Source organism: Apteryx rowi, unplaced genomic scaffold, assembly GCF_003343035.1.
Source record: "Apteryx rowi isolate R43461 unplaced genomic scaffold, aptRow1 scaffold_33, whole genome shotgun sequence".
Lineage (NCBI taxonomy): Eukaryota > Metazoa > Chordata > Aves > Apterygiformes > Apterygidae > Apteryx > Apteryx rowi.
In genome coordinates this window covers 2,642,495-2,662,198 of record NW_020449752.1, presented here as the reverse complement: position 1 = coordinate 2,662,198, position 19,704 = coordinate 2,642,495, and the positions used below count along the sequence as shown (strand labels likewise).

At 57.8% G+C, this 19,704-nt stretch overlaps 1 protein-coding gene across 1 annotated transcript; it reads left to right on the top strand.

Moving 5' to 3' along the window:
• Positions 1–1,659: 1,659 nt before the first annotated feature.
• On the top strand, positions 1,660–16,968 carry ADAMTS15 (ADAM metallopeptidase with thrombospondin type 1 motif 15). Its single transcript, XM_026071704.1, has 9 exons — positions 1,660–1,781; positions 2,823–3,822; positions 11,187–11,319; positions 11,666–11,833; positions 12,566–12,849; positions 13,133–13,310; positions 14,376–14,557; positions 15,338–15,513; positions 16,188–16,968. Exons 1-9 carry the CDS (start codon positions 1,660–1,662, stop codon positions 16,966–16,968), a joined length of 3,024 nt encoding a protein of 1,007 aa, XP_025927489.1.
• The last annotated feature ends 2,736 nt before the right edge of the window (positions 16,969–19,704 follow it).

The following is a 19,704-nucleotide window of genomic DNA, read 5'->3' as shown; positions in this document are numbered from 1 at the left end:
CCGCGGCTGGAGAAGATCTATCAGGCGGAGGGGCAGCGATGATCAGTCCTGGCTCCCAGGACAGCGATGATTAACCCTGGCTTGATGACTGCTGGGCCGGGGTACCTGGAAGGAAGGTGCTATCCTGGTGCACACAGGGACGTTTTTGTTCCCTTTCCCACCTGCGGGAAAGAGACCCCCCACGAGCTCCTTGCAGGTTATTGCATGTGCCAGGTTGTGGGGGCCGTGCTGCGACTCCCCCCCTGTGCTGCACCCCAGGCGCTGCCTGGCCCCCAGCGAGCGGTCGCGAAACCACTGCTGCCTGCGCGTTGCGTGTGAGAGCAAAGACATTTTGTTGTCTTTAAACAGGCAGCCACAAAGAACAAACAGAGTGGAGGCAGAGAGAAGAGGAAGCAAAACAGCCTCCCTGACCCCCCCCCAGGAACCCAACATGTGTCCAAGAAAAAAAAAAAAAAAAAAAAGCATTGCTCCGCTTGGGATCACGGTGCTCAGGCAGGGCTTTCTGCCTGCAGGGTCTCCAGCACCTTGGTCCCTGGCTGGAAAAGTGGATTTGGGAGCCAGCCAAGACCAGGCAGTGGGAAAGCAGAGCAGAGGGACAAGGCCAAGCTAAGGAAAAGGTTGTGTGGACTGCTGCCTCCCTTGATCCCTTCCTCCGGGCCCCGAGTGCTGGGCGAGCCATGGGCATCTGGGGCTAAAGGGAGGCGATGCAGTGAGCAGGGCTCAGGCTGGCTCCTTTCACTGCATCCAACATCCACCCGAGATGTCCTGGAGGGCAGTGCAGAGCGCCTGGGTCCTCAGGGCTTTGGGAGCTGGACTGCTGGGCCAAGGACAGGTCCCTTCTGGTAGCTTGAGCTGTTCAAGCTCGCGTCCAGTCCCTTGTGAATCCACTCACTGTGCTGCTGTTTTCACCTTTGCGATCTTATCAGTAGGCCACACAGAGCCCTGGAGACGTTGCATTTTGGCCAGTGGACAACCCACCCTGATTCACTGAGCCCAGTAAAGTTGGGTGATTTTTGGGGTCACAATTTCAGCTTCAAGGCACGCCATCAAGCAAACTGGAGGCAAGCCACAGAGCAGGCTGGCACTGGAACAGGCCAGGCTGCAGGCTGCAGGCTCTGCGTCTTAAGCGGCACTTTTGGTTTATATTTAATTTACGCACAAATTCATATGCTGCACTTGCAATCTTTGCCAAGGCTTGAAATCACATCAGAATCAGCATGTCTACAAGAAAGCCTTAATTTACCCTTAAACCAATGCAGACTGTTGGAAAGGAGAGCAAACGCCAGCTGCCAGGGCAGGCAGGCACCCCTCCGCAGTGCCCTGCACTGCCTGTCCGTGGGACCGCTGCCATGTGCGCCATGAATCACCCAGGGGCTAGTCTGTTCCTCCAACACGACTGCTTGGGATGTCTGTGCGCTTATCACAGCCAATAAATCTATTTCTTAGTCACAGACAGTTGCTGAGGCCTCTTCATTTTTCTCCTTTTAGCTGTCCTGCCCACGATGCGGTCTTTCTACCTCCCAACATCATCAACTCTTCCTGGTCCCAAATGCTGCCCTGACAATCACAGCGTGTTTGGTGGGCACAGGACTGGAGGGGGAGACTCCCTCTGCCCATACACTCCTCAGCGTGTCCTGGGGTCTCAGGGGAGAGGACAAGATGGGTCTTTACACCGGGCATATTGAGCGCTCCCTTTGGTGGCCATGGGGGTGCGGGAAGGCTGAGCTGTCTCTGAGAAGTGGAAATCTCTGGTTAGAGCAGCTGGATGGGCCTGGGAAAGGGTAACGAGGGATGCGATAAAGCCAGAAGTCGGTTCCCTGGGGAGAGGAGCATGGGGAGGCACAAAACACTGGGCCATCAGGGCAGCGTTTCGCCCAGTTGGCAGACAGGTCTGACGGCACGTCTCTGCCAGGTCGTGGGACACAGTCCAGACCTCAGAGCCCCAGCTAGGCTCACCTGGGCTGTGCAAATCACACTAACATCTTCCTGAACAAGTGCAAGAGCACAATGCTCAGACAGCAAGCAGCATGCAGGCTCCCACCCTGCGAACATGACCCTGCCCAAATACCAGCACAGAGCAGAGGACCCTTTCTCCCCCCCCTCCACTGCGCCCCCCTGCCTCAGCCAGAGCCACACGCACCACCACCAGCTTTGTGGGCAAGACTGGATTCACCCCGGAGCCACGGAGTCTCGTCCTTGCCCCTGAGCTTAGAGCAGGATCAAGCGGGGGGACGCCGGGGCGAGGAGCTCGGGACCCCGGAGCGTCCCTGGGCGCTGGAGGGTCCCGAGCTCCCGGGGCGCGGAGGAGGAAGCTGAGTAACCCCGGCTCTGCTGCAAGGCGGAGGTTTTTAGTAGGGAAGAAGGTTTTTCTTTTCGAGGGAGGTCCCCGAGGTGCTGCCCTGCTCCATCCCCCGCGGAGCTGCCCCGCAGCGCCGGGGAGCGCGGCGGCGCCGGTCCCGCTCCCGGAGATCCCGGCCCCGCTCCCGGCGCTGCTCCGGCCCCGCTCCCGGAGTTCCCGGCGCTGCTCCGGCCCCGCTCCCGGCGCTGTCCGGCGCCGCTCCGGGAGCCGCCGGCGCTCCCGGCCCCCCGCACCGGAGTGGCTGCGGCGGGGCCAAGCCGCGCCCCGCTCCCCCCCGGCCCCGCCGTATATAAACCCGATGCGCCCCACAAGGCAGGTAGCGGCGGGGCAGGCGGCTCGCACCGCGCTCGCACCGCTGCGCCGCACAGTTCCCTTTCGGTCTCTTGTTTAATTTTTGGAAGGGAGGGAGTGTGGGGTGGGGTGGGGGGGAGTCTTTTCCTTCTGCTTTCTCCCCATGCCCGAGCCCGCCTGGCCGCCGGTCTGAGCCTGCCGGGGCCATGCCGCAGCCGCTGCCGCTGCTGCTGCCGCTGCTGCCGCTGCTGCTGCTGCCGCTGCTGCTGCTGCCGGGCCCCGCGCGGAGCCTGCCCTCGCCGGGGTCCCCCGCGGAGACGGCGGTGGTGACCCCGCTGCGCCTGGACCCCGACATCAACGGGCGGCCGTACTTCAGGCGCGGCCCCGCCGAGCCGCGCCGCGGCCAGGCGGTGGTTTTCCAGCTGTCGGCTTTCGGCGAGGACTTTTACCTGCACCTCGCCCCGGACGCCCACTTCATCGCGCCCGCCTTCGCCGCGCACTACCTGGGCGCTGCGCCCGCCGCCGCCCGCCTCCGCCGCCCCGGCCTCCGCCACTGCTTCTACTCGGGGGCCGTCAACGGCGACCGCGACTCCTTCGCCGCCCTCAGCCTCTGCGGGGGGCTCCGCGGCGCTTTCGGCTACCGCGGCGCCGAGTATGTTATCAGCCCGCTGGCGAGCGGCGGCCCCGACGGCGCCCACCTCCTGCAACGCCGCCGTGCTGGGGCCGCTGCATCGCGCTGTGCCGTGGGCTCCGGCCTCAACCCCGGCATCCTCCAGGCGCTGGACAAGTACCGGGCCCACGAGCCGCCAGAGGAGGCCAGGCCCCCCGGGAAGGGCAGGCGGGCCAAGCGCTTCGTCTCCGTCCCCCGCTACGTGGAGACCTTGGTGGTGGCCGACGAGTCGATGGTGAAGTTCCACGGCGACGACCTCCAGCACTACCTGCTCACCCTCATGGCCACGGCCGCCCGGCTCTACAAGCACCCCAGCATCCGCAACCCCATCAACATCGCCGTCGTCAAGTTCCTCATCATCGGGCAAGACGACAAAGGGCCCAAAGTCACCGGCAACGCTGCCCTCACCCTGCGCAACTTCTGTGCCTGGCAGAAGAAGTGGAACAAAGTCAGCGACAAGCACCCCGAGTACTGGGACACTGCCATCCTCTTCACCAAGCAGGTGGGTGCAGGCTCTGGGGTGGGGGGATGACCCAGCAGGGCTGCCCTGACTCCAATAGCCCAGCATCATGCTATACCTCCTGGCTGTCCCTGGTCCTGCTGGCTGCAGCCCCGCGCATCCCATCTCCAGTGCATGTTGTGGCTGGAGGAGGTGCCACTATGTGTGTCTCTGCTGGCCTGATCCCCATTTCCCAAGGAATAGCAAGCCCTCCACCCATGCTGTCCAGGTCAGACTTCCTCAAGGGCTTGGATGCAGGCTGTGGGAGGGAGTGAAGGTGTGGACCAAGCTGCTGAGCTAGGCTGGTGCTGTTCTCCAAGCAGGCTTTGACCAGCAGCCCAGAGAAAGCCCTGCCAGGGGCTTAGTGAGGCCAGGAGGTGGGTAAAGCCAGGTTGTCACCATGCGCAGAAACCAGCCCATCCTTCCCCAAAGAGCAGGGAGACACCCCCACCCTGCTGGCAGCAGCTCTGGCACAAAGCAGCAGCCACCCAGAAATGCGGGGTCTGAGCCCAGAAGAGGAGGAGTGTGGCCGGCTGAGCACGGCCCCGCTTCCCCCTTGCCTGGGACGAGCTCGCCCAGAGCAGCTTGCAATGCCACCTGCCAAGAGAACCTCTCCCCACTTCCTCTGACTCACGCGCAGGGTCCTCCTGGGAGCCTGGAGCTCTCCGATCCATGCTGGCCGCTTTGCATGGACCAAAGTCAGTGCTGGAAGAAAAGCGCCAGAGGTTGGAGAGGCATATCCAGCACTCACAGCCCTGGGGAACAGCATCCCCCACTTCTAGGGGCTGGCTGAGTCCCTGCAGGGGTGCAGACATCAGCCAGAAGGGGGAAGATGAGGGCTTCCCTGAGCCCATTGGTCTCTTCGTGCTGGTGCTGCTCTGCCTTGCACCCGGCAGGCTCAGTCCCTGGGCCCTGTGTCAGCCAGCAGGCATCACTTGGGGTCTTTGCAGTTGCTTTTGCCTTTTTTTGCTGTTGGCTGGTGTGTTTGCAAGGGCTCTGGAGCCTTCTCCAGGTTATGTCGGGCACAGTGTGATTGCTACAGCAGGATAAGGATAACTGGGCAACACCAAAGCAGAGCAGCTTGGATTGTGTTTTCACTACTCCCCTCGATATCTACCTGGGTCAGATGAAGTATTTTTCCTCTTCGGATCASGAGGGTTTTCCCTGGGAAGGAGGACTGGTTCTGTCTCAGGGCTGACATCCATGTGGTGCTGAGCTGGGATATTACAGCCTTGGATCCCCAAACTGCTAATGGGATGGAAGAAGGAAGAGCCCAGTTTGAAGGGGACAAGTCATATTTTATCATGGAAATCAGTGATGGGAGCAGAGAAGGAAGTACAACAGGTTTTGCCAGCAATGACAACTTTCATCCTCTCTTTCCACCGTCACTGCCCAGATGTCCTTGCTTGGTGGACTAGGGGCAGGTCGGGAACTCCCCTTTTGAAAGCAGTGAGGCCACTCCCAAAACTTCTTTCCAAGCCAAGCGCTTACAGGAGGGAAAGATACTGATTCCAGCTCTGTTCAGCCATCGCTAGCATGTGGTCCCGCAGCAGTAATGATGCTGTGCAAGACGTGTGAGAGCTCAGCCCCGCCGTTCTCCCTGTCCCACTGCAGGCAGGGGCTGTGTCCTCTGGCTGGGTATAAATCTTGCAGGAGCACAGGCAGGRATTCAATCCCAGCCTGCTGGAGCAGGTCCTGTCTGGATTGGGTGTTTGCAAAAAAAGAGGAAGTCTGTTGACACCACTGCTGGGACGAGCCAGCTCCATCTCTGGTGGAAACCTTGGTGAGGTCACCGGAGTTACACGTGGGACAAATCTGGTCCCGGGGATGTGAAAGCTGCTCTATGCTGAAGTGCAAATCATGGCTAGGCTACATTTTTTACACATTGCTAAACCGTCCATTCCTGAAATCCCAAGGCAAGCTCAGTGCAGAGGCATACACTCAAGGAGACATCTGCCTTCCTTGAATGCATCCATCTGTGGTCTCCTGATACCCCAGAGTTTATCTCCCTGCCAAAAAGCTGTTACATAAGCCCCCAACTTTAATTTCATTTCAAGTCTAATTGATAGGCAGTTTCCAGTTGTGTCAACAGCTTGCTGATGAATGGGGCTGTCCTCTCGCTCTGGCACTGGGTGCTCCTGCTCCCGGTGATGTCAGTTTTGCTGGACTGCGGATTTGTCTTCGGAGAGCTCGGTCCCGCTCAGCTGGTCAGCGTGGATCTGCCAGCAACCACGGACGAGGGACTTTCACCTTCCTACCTTAGCCGGCGCTTGCTGGAGGAGCACAGAGCACTTTGCCTCTYGTGCAGCACCTGTGCAGCGTGGAAATAGCTTCCCAGGCTGCGGCTAACGTCTTGGCTGTGCTTCCCACCCGTCCTGAACCTGATGCTCCATGGCTTTGTCCAGCTCGATGTCTGCTAGCCATAAACACGAAGGATTGCTGAATGCCGTTGGGCTGCCATAAGACTGAAGGAACATTGCACCAAGGAGCACGTTGCTCTGGCCTCCGATGCTGCAGACATCGGGAGGGAGTTTGGAAACCCACGCTCTGTAATTCAAGGCTGGGAAGCTTAGATTTTGGGGGCTGCTTTGCACACATGTGGCTGCTAGTGGGAAGCCTCAACAGTTGTGGGAATGTTTGTGGAGAAGAGGTGACCTGTCCTRTGAGTATGCAAACTAATGTAAGGTTCCCCACGGCTGGCAGAGAGATGTTTGCAAGGGAATGAAGAAAAACATTTGGAAAGTGCTCAAAAATGAAGCTAAGCCTGGCAGGAGAAATCTCCTATTTGCAGGAGAAATCTCCAATGCAGGAAATCTCCAATGCTTCCAACCCTGCAGCATGATGCTAGGGAAAGAGCGGAGTGTCATAGGGATGACGGAGCCTGCTGGCAAAGGGACTGTCTCTGCTGTTGCCTTGTGAGTTGTCTCTGTGTTTTGTTCTGGCTTAATGTTTGGCCATCCCCTCTCAGAGGTTGGGTTAGCTGTTAGTGCCTGGATACCTGTGTTCCCGGCCTTGCTCAGTCATGGAGTCGGGCTCTCTGCTCCCTTTGCCTCTCCGTTCTTCAGAGGTCCTGTCTGTGAAACAGCTGGAGTCCAAATATTGGATGTTCATGAATGATAGACTCTTCCCGGTCCCTATCAAAGCAACACTCTCCTGGGCTTCACACTGTGCTTTGTATCCAGGTCCTAGGCTTGAGCATCCCTGGCCCTGAGTGTTGGGGAGTTCGGAGAAGGGCTCACAGCCTTTATTCCCTTCACTTGTGCTGGCAGCAGCGGATATCCACGATGGTGAACATACGGCACAGAGAGCGCTGGCCCTTTGCAAGCCAATCCCTGCCCTTGCCCACCTCAGCCCTCTTGCGTTTCTCTCTCCTCCCCTCTATAGCTCTGGTCCCTCTCCCCACTCCTGGGCATCGTTCCTCGGCGAGCTCCTGCCCAGGCCCTTCTCTGGTTTCTCTGGCTCCTTGCACAGTTGCCTTGCTCTGCTGACCTCCCTGAGCAGGCTGGACCGCCGGCAAGGCTGAAAGAGCCATTCTTGGGGGGTCAGGACCCCCTCATTAGAGCAGAGAGCTGCTGCCYGGCCTTTCAAAGCGGGCTGCCCCTAGGAGGCTGCAGTTGGGATTTGAACCCAGGCCCGGGGGTTAGCGAGGGCCCATTAGGAGCTGCTTGTTAATCTATCCCTGCAGTCAGCAGACAAGGTTCAGAGTGAGAAGTGGGTCAGTGTGTCAGTGCAGGTGTTAGGCTGCGAGCCAAGAGCTCTCGGCGCCAGCTAGGAAACAGGAACTCTTAAAAGAGCAATGAGCAGCGAGAAGCGAGCAGCCGGCCTCTTGCCTGCATCCCGGCGGCGCTTTCCCCCCCGCTTCCCACCCCAGCCCATCACCCCAGTCCCAGCAGCTGCAGGGTGGGCTCAGGTGGGTGCCCCTGCAAGAGCAGGACCTGGGCACGAGGGGCTTGGGCTTAGCCCAGGCTTAGCTCGGTGTTGCTGCGTGCAGCTGGCAATGGCCCTTGCTGGTATTTTGGAGCAGGGGCCCCATCGCTCGGAGGTGCCAGCCCCACTCCGAGTTGCCCTGCGCCTGCCGGCGATGGCAGTGCAGGCAGGGCTGCAGGGCTGCAATGTGCTTGCTCCCACGTGGCACAGCTGGACGCCCAAATCTAGCCCAGCCCATGTTTCCCCGGGGCTCTCTCTTGGCCCCTTGCACTCGATAGCTGAGGTCCTGCCACCCTCCTTGTGCAGTGGGTCGGGCTGCCGCACACCGTGACGGGGCCTGAGAGCAAGGACGCGGTGGCATGGACGGGCAGGCCCTGGCTTTAAGGGAAACCTGTTGCAGAGCAGAGGATTGAACCCAGTTGAACACAGGTTTTTCCACCAGGGCAGTCACCGCCGCTAGCGGAGGTGGTGTCTTGGCTCGTGACACCATTTACTCTAGGCTCTTTGAAAGCTCTCCAGACCTTGCCRCATGGCTGGCTCTCCTCGGAGGGCAGAGGGGGCAAACGCTGTTTTCACAAGCAACCAGCTCCTTGCAGGTGTGCACAGAGATGGTCAAGCTCTCTGGGGCTTGACGGATTAGCCCTGGGCCGCCTGGAGCGGGGGAGAGAAGTGCCAGCCCTCAAACCAAAGCGTGATGCTGGGAGAGCAAAGAAATTGCCCCGCGAGGCTGCTGGGTCTAGAGAGTAGCCTGGGCTGGTCCCAGCCCAGAGCCGGGTGTTTCTTTGCTCTGCCTCTCTATAGATTAAGGTCTCAGCTGTGCCTCCCGACTCTGTAGCCACAGGTCTCCTGCTAAAGCCATCTCAGATCTGGCCAGGGCTCTCTGAGATTGTCGGCACTGTTATTTACCGATAGCTGAACCTGACTGCTCGGGAATGTCTTCAGCTTGGAAACCTCCCTGGAAATGCTGGCAGAGCCGCTCATGCGAGATTTCTAGCAACCCAGGCACTTTGGCTGGACCAGAGTTGAGCATGAATCACTTTTATTTATAGTAGGGGAGCGCCCCGGCGAGTSCCTTACGTTTCTTTTCACATGGAAAGCCGTGGCAGCTCCCTGCCCCACGGGCRGCCCCCCCCATGCACCTCGCAGCCTGGTCGGAGACGGCAGTGAGGGACGGGGACCGATGCTCCAGCCACTGCGAAAGGCCAGCAGGAAAATTGCAGGGAGCTCTTCATCTCACCACACTCCCACGGGGCCTGGGGGGAGGTCTGCAAGGGAGGCGATTGCAAAGGGAGAAGCAAGCGCAGCGTTGCTTGCTCAGGAGAAAAGCACACGGGAGGCCGAGGGCAGGCTTTGAACGAGCCCAGCGCAGGGAGGGCTGCCAGYGGAGCTGGCGTGTTGTCCTCAGGAGAGTGGAGCGGAGGGAAGGGGGCATCTGAGGACAAGGCTACTGCTCCTAGGCTGCCGCAGCAGCGTGTCTTCAAGCAGTGATTTTCCTCTGCCCTTATCCTTTGCGCTAGCACCTTTGGATCTGGAGAGAAGGGCATATGCACACATGCATATATGCCAGAAAGTCCCTGCTTTGATAGGCTCCCAGCCAAGAAGGACAGGAGAGGCAAGAGAGGAGAGAAAGAAAAGACCAGCTCTATACTACGGATAAGAAACCATGTCAGGCTACGGAGAGTTGCCCAAAGCCATGCAGAGAGCTGGCGCAAACCCAGAAACTGATCCCAGATGTYCAAAGACTGTTAATCCTTGGGAGCTTTACAGCCATTGAGACCCTGTCCTGTTCCCTCTTAAACTGCTGGGAAAACCCCCGTGGGCTCTGGTGGGGTTCCTCCGCTGGACGAAGTGTGCGAGTGTCCTCTAGTCTTGGCTGACATAGCTCTGCGCAGAAGTGTCTCTTCTGACCTGTGACGCAGACCTTCCTTGCGACCCRGGTGCTGATCCTATTCCTGCTTTCGTGGGGGTCGTTCAGCCCCAGGGGAACAGGAGGGAAAGACAGGGCCAGAAATCTGCCTGGGTTTGTGCCTTCAGGCAGGCGGCAGGAGGGGAAAAAGCTCCGATGAAGAGGAATTAGTTACCCTTGACGTTTCTAGCAGGGAGACAGAAGTCTCCTGTGAGGTGCCAGCAGGGCATCTAAGCAGTGTCATGCACRCACGGTTTCCACACTGGCTTCCCACAGAAACTTGGGGGTCTTTCAGCTGCACTTCATCAAGCCAGAAGACTCCCCTGGGACAGGCTGATTTGGGTTTAGAGAGACCACCGTATTGCTTTCCTCAGCGCTGGGTGTAAACCTGCTCCCGCTCACCTGCTCGATCATTCCTGCAGTCTCTCCATCTCAGCAGCTCCGCTGTACACAGGTGCCAGGCTCAAACACGTGTCCCGAGCAAAGAGCCTACCCGCAGCTCTGCAGCCATCCCAACGCCACGTCCCCAGCCCCTCCTGCCCTCTCTGCTTGGGGTCCCGTGGTCCCAGGGTCTTCAGCCCCCCTGCATGCATGCTGAAACCCTTTGGGCCTGTTCACAACTCTTCTGGCCCTTGCTCTTCGTACACAGCGTGTCCGCCTCCCACGCTGGGTTTGCCTTGGGGGTAACAGTCTCAGAGGCTTGTGACCGTGACTGTTCTTGCTTTGGTTTTGGAAGTGAACCATTGCAAACCTCGAGCTCTGCTTCAGAGAGTCCATGTTTTCCTCGGGCAGAATTCCAGCACTGTGAAGCTTCTCCCAAGGGTTTTGGCAGCCTGCTGTCATCTGACACTGCCTGCTGCCTCTGAGGCTCAGATGGTGCAGGAGGTGAGGCAGGAGAAGTCTTCTGATGCCTTCTCCAGGCCCTGGAGAAGCTGGGCTCTGCCGAGTTTGGGGTAAAAGGCTGGGCTAACGCCTGATTAACTCAGCTGGGCTTGCAAAGCATGCTGGAGAYACAGGAGCCTTTCCCTTTCCCTTGGTAACCTCTGGACCTGGTCCAGGGGCTTCTTATTCCAAGGAAGAAGTTGAGAAATGGGTCAGCTGTGAGCCAAGGCCAGGTGTATTTCCATTGAATTTGGAGAGTTCCGGGTCTGGCCCTTGAGCTGGCTGAAGACCGGAGCCAGGCTGGCTCCTCCGTGCTCAAACCGGGCTCCACCCTGGCCGGAGGAGCCTTCAGAGGGGAGTTACTGTCACCGAGGCCGCTGGAGGATGCTATATATAAAAAGCAGCCCCAGTGCCAGGGTTAAATGCAACCATGCCATTTCAGCGCGGGCCGGGCAGGGTGAGGCTTCCTGCCGGCGCAGCCTGGCCGCGGGGCCGGGCACTCGCCATCCCTCTGCCTCCTCCAGCTTTTTTTTCCCAAGGCCGGTCTGCGTGCTGGCCCCGGCAGGCTGACATCCCAGGGGAACAGGGCTGAGGGGGGACAGGGGCTGGGACATCTGGCCCAACACTAAGTCCTTGCCTCTCTGCCTCGCAGGACCTGTGCGGTGCCACCACGTGCGACACGCTGGGCATGGCCGATGTGGGCACCATGTGCGACCCCAAGCGCAGCTGCTCCGTCATCGAGGACGACGGGCTGCCGTCTGCTTTCACCACGGCCCACGAGCTGGGTAAGGTGCGGGGGGAGACTGGGGCTCCCTTGGACCTTGCGGCTGTCCCTGGTTCCTCTGGGCAGCCCTACACCGGCTGGGTTCCTCCGGGCTCAAAGCACTAAAGGGGAAACTGAGGCATGGGTACACTGGCACAACATAGCCATGACATATCACGTCAAAGCAAGCCAGCAGCCCTTATCCTGGCTCCCTCTTTGGAGGAAAAATGCGTCTCTGTCTGCAAGATGAATCCCTGCAAGAGACTCCCTCGCTCTGTGCCTCAGTTTCCCCCTTTGCAGACCAAGGAGGCCTGCCCTGCCCACCCTGGTGCCAGGCCCGCGTTGCTCATGCTGCCGCCCTCCCCTAGGCCATGTCTTCAACATGCCCCATGACAACGTGAAGGCCTGCGAGGAGGTCTTTGGCCAGCTGAAGACCAACCACATGATGTCACCCACCCTCATCCAGATCGACCGCGCCAACCCCTGGTCGGCCTGCAGTGCTGCCATCATCACTGACTTCCTCGACAGCGGCCACGGTGAGGCCACGGTGGCACTTAGCAAGGGACATGCGGGAGCCCCACATGCCCCACGCAGGTGCCACTGTGGCAGAGGGGGAGACGAAGGAGACTCGGGGGAGCGTTTCCCAGCAGGGAAGAAGGTGGCGAGGAAGGCTGGAGACCCACTKCCTGGGGACAGCCTGTCCCATTTCTGCCTTCGTCCCCCTCCTTCCCTGGCCCCGTGGCTCAGGGCGCAGGGCAGGGAGAGCGAGATCTGCTCCCGCACGTGGGGAAATCCCAGGGCTGTTGGTGGAGGACAGCCGTTACGATGAYGGGCTGTAGGACAACTTTTCTTCCTCCTCTCCAAACAAAACTTGAAGGAAGTAGTGAGTTTGACAGCGTTTCAGCTTCAGCCAGGCTTGCTTGGTGCCGAGGTGTCACTAGCAGTGACATCTGCTCGGTGACTGCCAGCCCAGCTCTACCTGGCAAGACCAAGAGAAGGAGTCATTCGGGGCCTCTTTTTTTTTGTTTTTGGACAAATTTTGTATCCGTAACAAGCAGGCTGGCTGGGAGGCCCCAAGCAGGGTAGGAGCAGGTCCTGGTGGCAGGGCAAGGGGGGAGCGCTGGGCTGACTTGTCTCTCCCTGTCCCGAATCTCTGGCAGCCTGTACGTATGGGAATGCAAGGGGAGGCGAGCTCCTGTTTTCCCGCAGCAATCCTCTCCGTCGTGCGAGGCCCCCTTCCTTAGCTATCCCTCTCCCCGCTCCCGCAGGAGACTGCTTGCTGGACCAGCCCTCCAAGCCCATCTCGCTGCCCGAAGACCTGCCGGGAGCCAGCTACAGCCTGAACCAGCAGTGCGAGCTGGCCTTCGGCGTCGGCTCCAAGCCCTGCCCCTACATGCAGTACTGCGCCAAGCTGTGGTGCACGGGCAAGGCCCGGGGCCAGATCGTCTGCCAGACCCGCCACTTCCCGTGGGCGGACGGCACGAGCTGCGGCGAGGGGAGGTTCTGCCTGAAGGGCGCCTGCGTTGAGAGGCATAACATCAGTAAGTACAGGGTGAGTACCTGCGTGCCGCGCGCTGGGCAAGACGGCGCTGCCRGGAAGCCCGGAAACACCCCCGTGCATCGCCCTGCGCTCGTGGTGGCTTTYGCCCGGACGCCAGCTGAGCAGTGCCTGGCCTCCTCCTGTTAGGGACTTCCAAGGCACGTCCCCACGGGGGATGTGGCAAGCTCTGTGCAAAAGCAAGCAGAGGGGGAAAAAAGCAAACAGAGGCGGGGAAAGTGTCTCTAGCGGGACAGAGCGGGGAGATGCTGCTTCTCACCATGCTGTCTCCCACCAGGTGGATGGCAACTGGGGGAAGTGGGCGCCCTATGGCCAGTGCTCACGGACGTGCGGTGGTGGGGTTCAGCTGGCCAAGCGGGAGTGCAACGACCCGGTGCCTGTCAACGGGGGGAAGTACTGCGAGGGTGTCCGTGTCAAGTACCGCTCCTGCAACCTGGACCCCTGTTCCGCTGCAGGTAAGGGCTGGGAGGCCAACCTGCTCCGGAGCAGCTTTGTAAGGGCAAGTGTTGAAAGACAGGGCAGGTCACCTGCACTGAATGTCCTGTGTGGTCTCAGAGAAGGCATTTTGGGTGCTCATCAACTGCCTGAGGGTGTCTGGGAGGGAGATAGCAAGCTTTTGGGGGACAGCAAGAAGCCAGGCAGGAGGCCCCATAAAGTCAATGTGAGGTGAGCGTCAACCTTGAGAGATGGCAAGAAGCAGCTGGGGAAGCAGTCAGACTTAGAGAGAGTTCCTACTTCTACCAAAACTGAGGTAAAGGGCTCCAAATCTTTCAGCCAGAGGCTATGTTCGGGGTGACTTGTGGGGAAYTGCTGATGGGCTGTTCGTGTCCTCCTGTCTAGCTCAGCTTGCTCATACTTGCTGTCATTAATGTACCCTCCTGCCCTTCCCACTAAGCTGAGAGAGGACCATCGAAACCCAGCTTGTTGTGTGGGTTGATGGTAGGCAGATGGCACCCCCTGAGCTGAGCAGTGGCAAGCTCATTATAGCAGTGGGGARTACTCTACTCATCTGGGAGCAGAGGCACCGCTCACATCTCCAGAGCGAGTGGCTGAATTTATGAATTTGACCCCCCCGCAGTGGGGCTGAGCTTGGAACAAGTCAAAAAAATGCAGTGGCCTTTTTGCGTGGGGTGGGAGGAAAGCTGTTCTCAAAATGTCAAATTCTTTGACTGTTTCAGAGTGMGCTGGTGGAAACATGCCCAAAAATATGCCCCAAAATGTCAAAGGTGACCCTGCCACTTGCACTACGCTACTSTTGTGCTCTGCATCCATGGGTAATCTCGCTGCACAGCGAGGTGTAAAAAGCCCCAGACGTAGTGCCCTCGCTGTGCTGAGGCTGCAGACGCTGACCCTCRGCAGAGGGGATTGCACAGCTGCTGCAGCGTGTGCTACCCCGTAATAACCCAATAAATCCATGCTGGAGAGCCAGGCTGTCCCCTAGCACCACTGTGTGTGGCAGCATGCGCTAGCTCGAAGCATCTGCCCTGGTCCTGATCCCCTGCATGCCTCGTTTCTTCCAGTGCCGGGGAAGAGCTTCCGAGAAGAGCAATGTGAGGCTTTCAACGGCTACAGCCACAGCACCAACCGCCTCACCGCCTCCATCTCCTGGGTCCCCAAGTACTCTGGAGTCTCGCCTCGGGACAAATGCAAGCTCATCTGCCGGGCCAACGGCACGGGCTACTTCTACGTGCTGGCACCCAAGGTTTGTGAGAGTGGGAGACCATGACCATAGCCGGGGTCAGTGTCAGAGCCACAGAAGGACTCCAGTGCACCTGGAAATGAATAAGGCAACATTTTCCTTGTGTGGTGGGCAGTTGGTATTTTGGATTTTCTGTCTGGGAAGCTCTGGCTATCGCACCTGGAAAACACTGGCCGTTGCTTGGGTATGTGGAGTGGGAAGTGTGCAGGAGGTTTGGGGAGGATCCACCAAGCACATCCTGGGTTGGTATAAATCAAGGTGTTTGTATCGGCTTATTTACTACGGGGATGGATTTGGTCTTACTCTGGGTTGTTAAGCAGTGTCTAGGATATGTCCCCTGATGAGAAGCTGGAAGAAAGGATGATAATTAGGYAGTGCACTAGAGGAAGTGACACTCGCGTGCCAGCCCAGGCAGGCGGCCAGACGCAGGACTGAGTGGACTAGCATGAGCTGTCTTTCCAAAGCAGCCAGTTTCTCAAGGCCAATTCCCTGGGTTCCCCCTACACCAGTGCAAAGGAAGGACAGAAGATGATGTAGGTGTAGCAGATAAGGGATTTAGTACCATATAGATTTTTCAGAGACCCAAAAAGGCCTGACTGCAAAGCAGAGCATGAGGGAAGTGTGCTACGGTGCCTGCTAATGCCCCTTCAGGACCAGTGTGCTGGATTCGGGGAGTCCCAGCCTGAGCTATGGATGGCCAAGTGCTGGGGCATCTGCAGGGTGAGCACAGGGGAATGCAGTGCCTTGTTTTGCTCACCTCTCGTCCTGGGGTACATCATGCAGGTTGTGGACGGCACCCCTTGTTCCCCAGACTCCACCTCAGTGTGTGTCCAGGGCAAATGCATCAAAGCGGGGTGTGACGGGAAGCTGGGCTCCAAGAAGAAATTCGACAAATGCAGTGTGTGTGGAGGAGACAACAAGAGCTGCAAGAAGGTCTCGGGCTTATTCACCAAACCCATGTAAGTGTGAAGTGACCTCCCGGGCTTTGCTGTCTCCTAGCTCCGCCTTYTGGTATGGGTACAAGGAAGGCTGTGGATCTGGCAATGGAGGTTAAGCCCATCCTGAGCAAACTATCCAGGTTGCAGGCTCCGTCACTGTGTAGAGACCCAAGCTAGCTTCAAAAGAGCAGCAGGATACATTCAATGTGCTAAAGGGGTTGTGCTGCTTCTGCTGCCTGAGTTATCTTTGTACATCTATATTATTGAGCCAGAAGAGCTGAAGTCTCTTCTCATATCTAGGTGACCTCAGTTGTCACTTTAGTCTGGGTGAAACTCATCATAGAGAAGAGATTTAAAATGATCTTCCAGCTCCCCTTATCAGAAAAAAGAGACAGCTTTGAGGGTGGGAAAAATCTCAGGGCGGTCACCACATAGCTTCAGGCTGAGGTGAAGTTATAGTGGGGTAAGAGCTGGGATATCWGGAGTGCAAGGAAGTGCTCTGCAAAACAGCATGGGCTGGCAGGGGGTTGCAATGGGCAGAAGTGTGGAGGGAGAAGCGCAGCACGTGCCTCCTCTGCAGGCAACAAGCTCTGCTCCACAAGCACTAGCRGTCAGGGCTTGCAAGGCCTGTTCCCAGCGGGATGGGGCATCCCGCCAGCTTCCTGCCTGATGGCTCACCTGTTCCTCTCTTCCAGGCATGGTTATAACTTTGTGGTGGTCATCCCAGCGGGAGCCTCCAACATCGACATCAGGCAGCGGGGTTATAAGGGGCTCATCAGCGATGACAACTACCTGGCGCTGAAGAATGGGCAAGGCAAGTACCTGCTCAACGGGCACTTCATCGTCTCGGCCGTGGAGAGGGACCTGATGGTGAAAGGCAGCGTGCTGCGGTACAGTGGCACCGGCACCGCCGTCGAGAGCCTCCAGGCCTTCAAGCCCATCCAGGAGCCCCTGACTTTGGAGGTGCTGTCCGTGGGGAAGATGACTCCTCCCCGGGTGCGTTACTCTTTCTACCTGCCCAAGGAGAGCAAGGAGGACAAGTCCTCGTACAAGAAAGAGGGGAAAAGCCCTCCGGACCTCAACAACAGCGTCCTGAGCCTATCCAACCGCTTGGACATGGGCAGGCCGAATTACAAGCGTCCCTCCTACAAGTGGGCGGCAGGAGGCTGGGAGGCTTGCTCCGTCACCTGCGGCAATGGGCTGCAGAAGCGTGCGGTGGCCTGCCGTGACTCCTACGGCCAGCTGGCCTCTGAGTGCGACGCAGCCCAGCGGCCTGCCGACGTCAGGATATGTGGAGACCCCTGCCCCACGTGGGAAGTGGGTCCCTGGGCTCCCTGCTCCAAGACGTGTGGCCGGGGCTTCAAGAGGCGCATGCTGAAATGCACGACCCCGGCTGGGCAACTTCTGCCCCGGGATAGTTGCAATTTTAGGAGGAAGCCTCAGGAGCTGGACTTTTGCACCTTGCGGCCGTGCTGAGCGGGCTGGGAGCRTTGCCGAAGAAGGCATGGTGTCTCTCTGGCTGGAGATGCGTGGCTGAAGGTGGAACAGCAGCCAGGGGTTGGGAGAGGGGGAGATGTCCGAGGGCGAGGGGTCTGTTACATAGCACATATCAACTGGACAAAGGACCTGTGCGTGGGAAGAGCGCGCGCCCGCGTGACGGCAACCCGGCGTGCCCAGGCGAGAGGGCCTCGGCGCGGTTTTTATAGAGCAGGTTGCTCGGAGACGGAGCGGGAATAAACATCTACCTCGAAGCTGCCGAACTACGTGGAAACCCGCCGCCGACCAGGGGACACTGAGAGTCGGGGGGACAGACAGAAACGCGGGCCGGAGCGGTCTCTGGTGATCGCTGCTCAGGATCGATCCAAGGACACGCAGAGGATGTCCCTATATTGCACAGATCAAGCCTCCCGCTGGTCTTCCCAGGGCTAAGGCTACCTCCCTCCTCCCCCCTTCCCTGTCCCCCCGAACACTCGCGCTAAATGGGACCAAAAGGAATTACCAATGCAATGATGGCAAACTATACTGTCTAACTACCAGTGCAACAAGGTGCTGGGGATTGCGGGAACTGACGCCTTCAGGGCTTGCTGGCAGCGACTTCGCAGCCTGGATGCACCGTCGCTGCTATCCAGAGAACCTCAGCAGCATCTCGGTACCGGGCTGCAAGGTGGTGGCTTTATTTTTGTTTTCTCCTCATGTTTATGATCTGAACCGTGTAGATTTTATGGTGCTTAACTCTGTATTTTTGACCTCCTCCCTCCTCCTGGATGTAAACCTTGTGTGGAGGGGATGGTGTTATTCCCAGTGGGCCCTCTCATAAGGCCAGGGTTTTCCTACGGTGCTTCGGGAAGAGGGTGTAGGGAGGCTGGGGACTGACAACATAACTTGGCTAACTGGGCATGCAGTTCACAGCCGAATGCTCATTTACACCCCAGTCCAGGGCAGGGTGTAAACTGCCCGCCTAAGGTCCTGTGGGACTTAAAGGGATCATTATAGAAGTGAGACTTGGGCTTTAATTCCAGATGGCAATAAGCAACTGTACTGTAGTATCACAGCATGGTGCCCCAGCATATGGGACCAGAAATAGCCTGGCAAGTTGCTGCTACTTGACTTTGCTATGAAAATGGTGCTTGCTGCCCAACAGGACCAACAGGTTGTGCCCAGGCATCCTATTGCCCTCTTCCCTCCAAACTTTGGGTCAGGTTGTTTTTTTTTTCCCTGCATTAAACCCTTAGAGACGTTCTGAGTTRAAATCTAACAGAGGTAGGTGCAAATTCTTCCACTACTTCCCTGCCCTGAGCTGTGGCAACTTTCATGGCATTGCTTTTGAGTGGCAAGAGTGGAAGAGGAATTCAGGACCTTGGCCTCTTCTGAGAGGGGAAATGGGACCAGAAGGGTTTAGGTGCACGGGGGAAGAGGGGCAGGGTGAACCTGTTGCTGCTGCAGAGCATCTATGACCAGCCTTTTCCCCTCAGGGTCCTGTCCAGGTGCTTTTGTGCAAGGGTTTATTACGGACCTCTACCGGCTATGTAGCATCGTGCTTGTTCTGTTCGGAGGCTGTGTCTTACCTCATGCAACGCCCTCCTCGCAGTGAACCCTTAATGGTTCTTTTTCCCCCCGGTCTGGCTCAGATCGTATCATCAGGGATCATTTCGCTCTTTGTTCTTCCAGTGTATAAAGATGAAGGTCACTGGAAACTCCTTGTGTCCTTTAACCAGCACCAAAAGGTCTCCCAATCAGCATGTTGCCTCCTGGGTGACTACACTGGACTATGTAGCGTCACATCAAGTTGACCCTCTTTTTCTCCTTCAATGTCCGTGTTACTCCATGGGGGTGCATGCACGGGGGAAAGGGCCCTAGCGAGGTCTGGAGCAGCTTTCCAATGCAAATAGCAACAACAAACAACATTCCTAGTTTTAAGATAATAACAGAGGAACTATCACGCTGGCTCAGACCAAAGGTTTATCAAGCACCCTATCCTGTCTCTGGCAGCGGTCAGCGGTGAGTACGGTGGGAAAGATTTCAGGAAACCAGACAGCTGAAGCACAACCCTTCTCTTGACAGACCTTTCCACTAGCTTAGTGAATTCTTGATGATAATGTCTGTGGACCCATCCTCCATGAATTTATGCAATGCCTTTTTGAACGCAGTAATGCTTTTGGTCTCCACAATGCTTGATATGGCCAGGAGCAGATGTTGTGGTTGCTTTGCACAGCACAGGACTGGATTTCGTGTTCTGGGAAATCCCTTCCAGGTCTACATTCCCATGAATGTATCATCCATTTTCTGCCGAGCCTACAGGGCTTTTGTTTGGGGACAGAGTTCTGAGGAGCTGCCCGTTTTGTGTCTTTCCGCCAAACAGATGGTTTCCAAGCCACCGAGAAACTGTCATCCTTGTTCAAGGGGGAAAAGATGGGGCGGGAGGGATTTCTGGTGTGTGGTTCTTTTGCAAAGTGTACAGCAGAAGGACGGAAATGCCGATCGTACTGGCTGCTTTGTGTATACCATGTATACTAAACATCGATCTCTGCTGTTTGTGCATCAATAGCAAACCTGAAATAAAACTGTATTTAAAGTTCCATCTGGTTCCCTGGGGGATACGTGTTTGTGCCTATGCGGTCGGGTTGGTGGCTTCAGAGCACGACCCGTCGTTTCTCAGAGGCTGTGTTCAGAGCTCCWTCGAAGCCTTAACTCATTAATTGGTCAAGAAAAGAT

Coding starts and splice junctions, on each gene's coding strand:
- ADAMTS15 (XM_026071704.1), top strand. CDS start 1,660: ATGGGTCTTTACACCGGGCATATTGAGCGCTCCCTTTGGTGGCCATGG. Junction 1,782..2,822: donor CTGGATGGGCCTGGGAAAGG/GTAACGAGGGAT, acceptor CCCATGCCCGAG/CCCGCCTGGCCGCCGGTCTG. Junction 14,558..15,337: donor TCTACGTGCTGGCACCCAAG/GTTTGTGAGAGT, acceptor TACATCATGCAG/GTTGTGGACGGCACCCCTTG.